This window comes from Magnolia sinica, chromosome 2 (genome assembly GCF_029962835.1).
Source record: "Magnolia sinica isolate HGM2019 chromosome 2, MsV1, whole genome shotgun sequence".
Taxonomy (NCBI): Eukaryota; Viridiplantae; Streptophyta; class Magnoliopsida; order Magnoliales; family Magnoliaceae; genus Magnolia; species Magnolia sinica.
Window position 1 is genome coordinate 5,831,718 of NC_080574.1, and position 8,952 is coordinate 5,840,669.

Sequence of the window (8,952 nt, forward strand, 5' to 3'; positions counted from 1 at the left end):
GGCCGATTAATCATATAGGTGGGCCACACGGAAAGAAAATTTGTGATGGGATAGCCACCATTAACATCCTTTTAAATTGCCTTTAGGTCCATGACATCCAATCTGTCAAGCATGTGCATTCCTTGATGTTCTTTGGGCTTTTAAAAAAATAATTAATAATAATCAAGCCCTTTTTATATTTCAATATTTTATTAGAATTTACCACTCCAAGCTCTATGTGGCGTGAATAATCACATTCATACATTTCAAACATTTTTTTTTTTAACAAGCAAACCAAACACTTAACACTGTTTAACTACTCTATTATAGTTACGTCACCCCACACTTTAAAAATTAAAACCTTGAAAGTTCAACTTTCAAGCTCTTCATACATAGAGAAGCACTACATGTATTAATCTACTAAACTACTCCACTTACAAAACACAAACATCATGGTAGGCAGAATAAACTAATTCTTTCTGGTTTGCAATTATTAATCGCCCTGCTTTGCAATTTCTTGCATGGTAAAGAGATTAAATCCCAAACCACATCCAAATACTTCGGCGATTCTGCTTGTGTCGCAAGCTCGAGAAAGGAATGACAGTACTTAGTCACTAACACTTCATACTAGCCTGGTCCAACCCAAGGCATGCATTTACAGCTTCTTCGACAGTAAGGAAGATCCATTCCCCTCCTATTTTATTCACAAACTTGGCTAATTTCAGCTTGTGTATCACTTGCCAGCCGGGGTTGACTATCGCTAGCTGCAAGCAAGAGTTTTCGGAGAAGTTTTAGAAGCAAACCCAGATAATTTTTGGCTGTGTTTGGATGTGGGATGGAATTGAATCGCAATATTAGTTCAATAAAATTGAAATGACCCAGTTGCAGTTACCATCCTTCTTTTCGGTAATCATACTTTCAAGTTAGAATTGTAAAGAATGTGACTGTAGTTGAGGGCTACTTCCTCAGTCATGAAATACTGATGCAACTGCAATTTCTTATTTCGATTCAAGTCAATGGTGCATCCAAACGCGGCCCTGAGTATTGCAGAATTTAATGAAGTGGTTCTAGCATACATGTAAGCCTTGGGACAGCTGCTTCTTATGTAGCTCTTCTAAGGCTTGTATTCCAGATGTATCAATGTTGATCACGTCTGTAGCAAAAACCCAATCAGTTCGAAAGAGATAATCGCACAATTCATTCAGGCAAGCCAAAACATACCTGATAATTTCCTTGGCACAATCCAATATTTGAACAACGATTGGATTTGGATTAGGGAACTTACTCGACATGTCAATTATTACTGCTAGAATTCTCTGCTGTGCATTCTCCTTTGTCTCCTTTTGTTCGTTCACCCATCTCATGATCCTGAAACAACAGGAGCCATCCACTCATTTTGAGATTATGCCATTTGGGTCGCCCACTGATGATGGATTTGATTATTTTCTTTTATAAAAATTGTTGGGTTTGAGCAGGACCTGTCTCTAATGAAGCTGGCATTGATGAAACAAAGGAATCCGGAGTCGATGCGGGTTATCAGCAGGCCAGGAGTCCTCATTGCAATAGGATACTGTTTGATGCTGCAGAAGATGTCTGTTCCCTGAATTCTTCCCAGTATTTCTATACCTGGTCGGATTGCATTTAGTAGTATCTTGGCAAAGGAGATTATTATCTGAAGCATCAAAATCCATGTCAAGAACATATCAGAAATTTCCCAAGATGTGAGTGAAGATGAACCGAAACAGAACTGAATCCAGCTATTGAATCTTACAGCAGTTAAAAGACCAATCTCCACAGATGCGAATAACACACCGACGAAAGCTCCAAAGCAGACGAGGAAGTCTAGTTTATCAACCTTCCAGATGTTGTAAGCTTCCCCAACATCGATCAGTCCCGGAATTGAGGCTAGAATAATCGAAGCGAGGATGGCAATGGGAGTGAAATACAGCAGCCTAGTAAGCAGCTCCAAGGACATAAAAACTGTAACGGCCATGACGATATTGGAGACTGCTGTTTGGCAGCCTGCGCTGTAATTTACAGCAGTGCGAGAGAACGAACCTGCAAAAATTTTAAAAAAAATAATAATAATACAACAGATGGCTGCTATTAATGGCAAGTTTGGTTGGGGTTCCACATCTTTAAAAGATGGAATGGCGAAGGCATAGCTAAAAAACCCGACTCATTTTGATGTGTAACTGGGTTGGGTAGACTGGGATGTCCAGTCATGGTGACTCGAAGACAAATGAATATTTTAAAACACTCCAAATGTAAATAATTCGTAATGGTGAGTTAGATTGCACCAAAATATCATGATATTTGGTGCAACCAAAAGCATCCCATTAACATTCCGATTCAGTGTTTAGCCTTCGTTATAAAGCAATTAATATTCTAGAATAGACCATTTTATTGCAATCTAAACTGAGTCCACAAGGTGACTTGAGTTGAAATTCAACCAAGTGGAATCAACTCAGTCTTGAGTCGACTCAGTGAGTGCAGCACACACTATCCCATATGATATTCACCACAGTAGACTCTCGACTCAGTGAGTGCAGCACACACACTATCCCATATGATATTCACCACAGTAGACTCTCTCTCTCTCTCTCTCTCTCTCTCTCTCTCTCTCTCTCTCTCTCTCTCTCTATATATATATATATATATATATAGAAGATCTAATTAATGTATGTGTATACATACACATATGCATATAAAAATGCTATGTCCAACTAGATCCCTAATTTAGGGATTAATTAATACCAATTAATGCTCCCATAGAAGAGAAGGGTTATTAAACGTCACTCTAAAAAAAGGTGGCAACTATGGTGGGCTCCACCGTGGTGTTAATGTTAAATTCACGTCAACCATTTGGTGTGTCATCCCATGTTAGACCCAAGTTCTGAAAATCAATCCCATCGGTGGTTCACGCCGACCATATGATTGGAAGCAACATACAGGGAGAAGCCCACCCTCCAAACAATTTCCCTTGGTGTAGCCCACTTGAATCATGTATGGGCTTGCTTTTTAGGCTTTAGGCCTAGATTTATGTGTGGCAAGTAATGGTTGGAGTGAATTTTGTATAATCATCACTGGGCCTTGTCAAATCAAGGGTGGGCATCTCAAAAAAAAAAAAAAAAGGGTGGGCATCTCTCTTCCAACTATTTCTATTGGTGTGGCCCACTTGAACCACAGGTTATCTTGATTTTTTTTATGCTCTAAGCCCAACAAGGAATTGCATGTCTAATGGTTAGAGTGGATCTCACATACATGTCATGGTGGGCCCCTTAAAAATAGGAGGGGGGTTAATGGGTAAAATTCTTTTATAATGAGATCTCAAGTTCTAAAAGCTGGACCATCATTAGCATTGCCTTTTGGAAAACTCTATAAAAATCATTTATCGAGCGGACAAGACTTCTTTTTTGCTATTTACCAATGTTTGAATATTGTTTTATATTGTGTGGATTAAATGTGTAGGCTACTGACCATTGCAGAAGGTGATCCATCGACATTGTGAGGCCAACCTGTTGAAAGGGTTGGATTTCACATGCACTTAACGCTTTGAAAATTATATTATGGATGGATTATAGCTTGTGGTCAAACCTGTTGGACTTAACAACTCATCTTTTGAGGAATATATCACTTTTCGTGGATGGAAGACACAAGAGATAGATGCCCACCTTGGATTCTTTATGGGGCCCAATGTGATGCAGACGTCATATCGTCTACAACCATTAGATGTGTAATCCTACGCTAGCCCAGAGCAAAACATAAATAAATAATAAATCAGGCTAACCTATGATTCAAGTGGACAACACCATTGAAAGCAATTGGGAGAGATACGTTCACCCTTGATTTTTACTCGGCTCACCGTGATGAATATGTGAAATCCACTCCAATCATTTGATTCCACACCAAAAGCTAGGCTTGGGACCCAAAAAGCAAGCGAATACGTGGTTCAAGTCTGCCATACCAAATAAAATAATTTAGAGGGCGGGCTCTTCCTATACACTATTTCCAATCATATGGTCCACCTGAACCATAGATGGGGATGATTTTCACACCCTCAGTCTAACATGAGGTGACACACCTGTTGGTTAATGTTAAAACCATGGTCAAACCTACCTGAGTTGGCCACCTCTTTTTCCAAAGTGATCTTAAATAATCCCTTCTCTTGGAAAATTTATTAGCATTGATTAATCTGTAGATGAGGAGATACAACTAGTGTGTGAGTGAGAGAGTGAGAATGTGTGCGTGTTCCACTATGAGGATCACCTTATTCAAAAACAACCCTATCCACTCATCAAGTGGGCCATACCATATAAAACAATGTCTAGCCATTTATAAATAGAAAAATACTAGTGTGGCCTACTCATGAGTGGAAATGAATGATTTTTGCACTAGGTGTTCCTTGTGGTGGGACAAGCTATCGGATGGGTTGATGTCGCATGCACTTAACAGGTGGGAAGTTATCAGCTAGGTGGACCAGAACCTGTGGTCCAACCAGTGTTGAGGTTCGTTGGCTTGGGTGAAACTGCCATGGTGTTTATGTGAAATCCACTCCAACCACCATGTGTGTCACCCTATGTTAGGCCCATATACTAAATATCAGCGCCATTCATGATTAAGGTGGACCACACAATTAGAAATAATATATAATGCAAAGCTCACCCTCCAAATTGTTTCCTTGGTGTGGCCCACATGAATCACTAATGGGCTTGATTTTTAGACCCCAAGATTAAGTTTCAGCGTGACATCTAATGGTTGGAGTAGATTCAATATAATAATCTAGAGAGAACCCACCAAATGTACAGTGTGATGATGTCTAGCACACATCAGGTGAAGCCCCCCTCCACACATATATGGGCAGAAATTCTGCCTTCTGAAAAAGAAGAAGAAGAAGAAGCCGACAAAACTTACCTGTTGCTATATAGCAAGAAGATAAAGATCCTGCAATGTTCATGCAGCCCATGGCTACCATTTCCTTGTTTCCATCAAGGTGGTAGCCTTTTATAGATGCGAAAGATCGGCCGATAGCAATAGCTTCCTGGCATTAATTGGTTTTGATACTGTTATGAAATTGACAATGCTGAAATGAAAATAAATATTCATCGAAAAAATTGGGTAGGTCTAGGACACACCGTGAGACCGACGATCGCACAAATCAGTCCAATTTTCGCAGCTTCTCCTACATGAGGCCCGTTGAGTTGCAGTTGGTGAAGTGAGCTTGGGTTTAAGCCTCCTTTGAAGTGTTTCACTATTTTAACTCCATGCTTATCAGCTCTTGTCACGAAGACCAGAAGAGTTGATAAAATGACAGATATCAGAGGAGCGATGGCCGGTAACCAGAAGAGTTTCTTGTTCCTTTTACCCTGAGAGTAAGATAAACAAGGTTGCATTTGGATGTTTGACTGAATTGAATTCTAAAAAATCAATTCAATGAAGTGGAAAAGACCAAAGTAGCTACATTTCAAGTTGTACTTGAACTGACCAGAATGCTAATTTAATGGCCAGTGTATGAAATGGGTCTTGTTCTGGCTATTTCTGCATTATCAGCTGGAGCTAATGCAATCCACTGAAAATAAGATATTCGAATTTGATCTTACTTACCAAGAATCTGGTGATTAGGATGAAGATCAGGAACGAGCATCCAAGCATAAAGTTGTGTGGGTTCCACTGTTATGACAAGAATACAGATGAGACCATTGGAAATTGATGAGAAGTGACGAATAGACATTACTGATGAAAGCATGAAATGCCTGATTATACAAAAATTATTACAATCCCAGCTATTAAAATTATGATTTAGCTGTCTTAGATGTTAGAAGTGAGAAAGGATTACCAAGAAAACTTTCTGAAAAGCCCTCCACTCTTATGGTTTTTTTCATTACCATGGGTGTCGATATTGCGGTTTTCTTAAAATCATGTCAAGAGTTGCAAAAGCCTGTTTGGGTTGCAAAAGTATGAAAGATAGGATCAAATTGATTTGTTAAGGGAACATTTGGTTGCACCAAATATCATGATATTTTGCACCTGATTAGGCTGACTAATGAAATATAATGATTTACGGTGCAACCAAACTCGCCCTAAATCAGCTCATAAGTAGTAAAGTTTTCTAGAACTTTTAATGAGGAATAAAAGGAAGTTGATCAGCATGGACTGAAGATAAAATTCTCCCACTCGTTGAAAGTGGTTGGACCAATAGCAGTTTCCAGGCCATGGCTTCTATGGTCCTCAAGGACCACCAAACCAGTAAAAAATAAAAATCATAATAGCTATACCATTTCTGGTATTTGTTAAGATAGGTTTCCAAAGAATAGTTTTACTTGATTTCCATGGGATTTGAACTGAACCATAGGATCCAAATCTAAAGTCCTTGAATTTTAACAACAAATGCCCATTTCAGATACGAACCGCCTGCTGTTTTCTGTGGTTGGGTTCAATGTAACTTACAGGAGGATGAATTGAGTTCCAAACGGCCTTCATGACAGAGATCACATCAGTTCTGTTTGTGAAGTGAGTAATTCCAAGTAGTCCTTTCAATTGTTGCAGCCCGATCACGATGGCTGCACCTCCCATGAACCCAACGATGGCAGCATGTGAGAGGAAGTCTACAAGAAAACCAAGCCTGAAAGAACCCAACAAAAACAGAAATCATGACCATCAGGTCATCAATTGTCCCTGTGATGCTATCGCTGCACATCTGAATCGGCACACATGTGAAAGATCTCTTCTATCCATCACTCAGGGGCACGTACCCAAAATCAGGCCAGTCTACTCATAGACAGCTAGAGAAAAAATAACTACGTTCGTATGTTGCCCGCCTGATTAGTGACCCAGCCAGATTAATGGACTTGATCTTGCACACTTGTGCTATGCAGGTGTGCTGTTAATCTTCCTGTCAGTCTGCCTTCAGGAGAATTTCCTTAGCATTTCTCAGTCTTCAAATTCCCACCTGAACAATCCAAATGTTGATTGGAAGACACCAGCAAAGAAAGTTGCAGTGAAAGCCAACTTTCTGTATGCGAGTGGTTCAGCAGAAGGATCTACTACTTTCTGAAGCATGGAAGACAGCAGCAGTGAAACTACCGCAACCGGACCGATGGCTATCTCCCTCGAACTCCCCATAACAGCATAAATCAGTGGCGGGACAACGCTGGTATCTAATTCGAGCAAACACCACAGCTCACAATCAGTGAAACTAACAAACCAAGCTCAAATCAAAAAATCAATAAAATAAGGAATTAGAAAGATTCCTCTGCACATACCACTAGAAATTACAATCAGGACTATTAGAGAAACTAAAATCCTAATCCCGACAAAACCCAATAGCAATCGTTTAGCATTTACTTGAAATGAAAGTTCCATGAGAACAGAACAATTTTAAGTATCCAACAAGGAGACCATACATTTTAATAGCTTGAGAGAGAGAGAAAGCAGTAACAAGTTTGAGCAGGACACTTACAGAGACCATACTGAGGATCAAGCCTCGCCAAACTAGCGTATCCGATGCTCTGACGAATTCAAAATTCAAAAAGATCAAAAGTGAGAGAGAAGAAACAAGAACTCCTATTTAGCCCAACCTGAATTCACTTCTGAATCAATTGAAGTTACCTTAATACTAAGGAAAGCAATTACAACTTGGCTATTTCCTCTCAAAACAATCGGGCCAATTATCACAATTTGATTCAATATTACATCCAAACGTGGCCTTCATATGTTTAAACATAACTCAAAATTTCCATTTACCTGTGGAATGCTAAGACTTGCAAGAGTTAAACCCGCCATGACATCACTCCTGAGCTTCTTTGCATTGTACGTTCTTCCCCAACTGAGAATTGGAAACACAGACTGCAAGGCTGAAATGATGCATTTCAGCGCCGGTTCTTTAAATGGATAAGAAGACTTGTCTCCATGAGGAACGACAGTGTTTCTTATTAAGTCTGTGAGCTTGTGCAATAGAGAGGGTGGCTTGGGAGAATTCAGCACCAAGCCAACTATCCGTGGCGGACGACCACCTTCAGTGTCGAGCTCTTCCAGAGAGCGAGGTTCATGTGCTGATGAACCCATGGTTTCTTTGAAGTGTTTGGGAGAACAAGAGAGAACCCTCTCTCTCTCTCTCTTTGAAGTGTTTGGGGGAACAAGGGAGAACCCTCTCTCTCTCTCTCTCTCTCTCTCTCTCTCTCTCTCTCTCTCTCTCTCTCTCTCTCTCTCTCTCTCTCTCTCTCTGTTTCTCTCTCTCTCTCTAGTACAGATTATCAAGTGCTAGTGGCAAAGGTCGTCATGATGCCTGGACCATGACAGAACTTGATGGATTAGGTACTAGTGTCTTTCATGGCTGAGACTTCAAGGCCTGACAGTGATCCCCAACTGGGGTTTTCTTCATAACCAGAAAGAAGCCATGAAAATGTTATGAAATGTGGTGGTCCAGAAGGCCTTAGAATCCATTTACTTTAAAGTCTGGTGATTATTTATAGAAAAAAGGAGAAATGGGTACCTCTTTTTTGCATGTTTGGATAAATTCAAATTGCAATCTGTGGTTGCATCAGAATGTAAACAGTAAAATGTGAGAGTCGACTTGATAATGATTGTATTTTTGAAGGATTTTAGTTTGCTTGGATTTCTCAAACTGGCATTTATATTCCCACCACATCACTATCTCGTCAACTAGTGGTAAGGAGGTTGTTGGCTTCCAACATTCCTTAGCAAGAATAGTTAGTTAACGTGCTATATTCCTCTATCATCCCAACTAAATTAGGGAGCTTTCGTTGCACCAAATATCATGATATTTGGTGCCACCAAATGCATCCTAATAGCCTTTTTATTATTGTATCTATCACCCTTTGGAGATTTATATTGACCAGATCATGATCATTTATGGTTTTATCCTAATCAAGGATGCTTTAATCTTAATATAGGTTGTGTTTGGATGTACAGTTTTCAAGCAACCAAGCGAAATGACAAAAATTGATGATGCCT

General features: G+C 39.8%; 1 protein-coding gene across 1 annotated transcript; it reads right to left on the reverse strand.

Moving 5' to 3' along the window:
* Positions 1 to 218: 218 nt before the first annotated feature.
* LOC131232782 (low affinity sulfate transporter 3) lies at positions 219 to 8,590 on the reverse strand. The gene is made up of 12 exons (XM_058229264.1): positions 7,723 to 8,590; positions 7,439 to 7,487; positions 6,929 to 7,136; positions 6,427 to 6,601; positions 5,584 to 5,649; positions 5,115 to 5,345; positions 4,894 to 5,020; positions 1,751 to 2,037; positions 1,458 to 1,651; positions 1,265 to 1,347; positions 1,056 to 1,132; positions 219 to 743 (listed from the first exon to the last, which is right to left on the reverse strand). Exons 1-12 carry the CDS (start codon positions 8,041 to 8,043, stop codon positions 594 to 596), a joined length of 1,968 nt encoding a protein of 655 aa, XP_058085247.1. The 5' UTR covers positions 8,044 to 8,590; the 3' UTR covers positions 219 to 593.
* Positions 8,591 to 8,952: the final 362 nt, after the last annotated feature.

Excerpts from the sequence above, each read along its gene's own strand:
- LOC131232782 (XM_058229264.1), bottom strand. The coding sequence starts at position 8,043 with ATGGGTTCATCAGCACATGAACCTCGCTCTCTGGAAGAGCTCGACACT. Across the intron at positions 7,488-7,722 it reads CAAGTCTTAGCATTCCACAG|AGCATCGGATACGCTAGTTT; the intron begins GTAAATGGAAAT and ends TGAATTCGTCAG. Across the intron at positions 2,038-4,893 it reads TTCTTGCTATATAGCAACAG|GTTCGTTCTCTCGCACTGCT; the intron begins GTAAGTTTTGTC and ends AAATTTTTGCAG.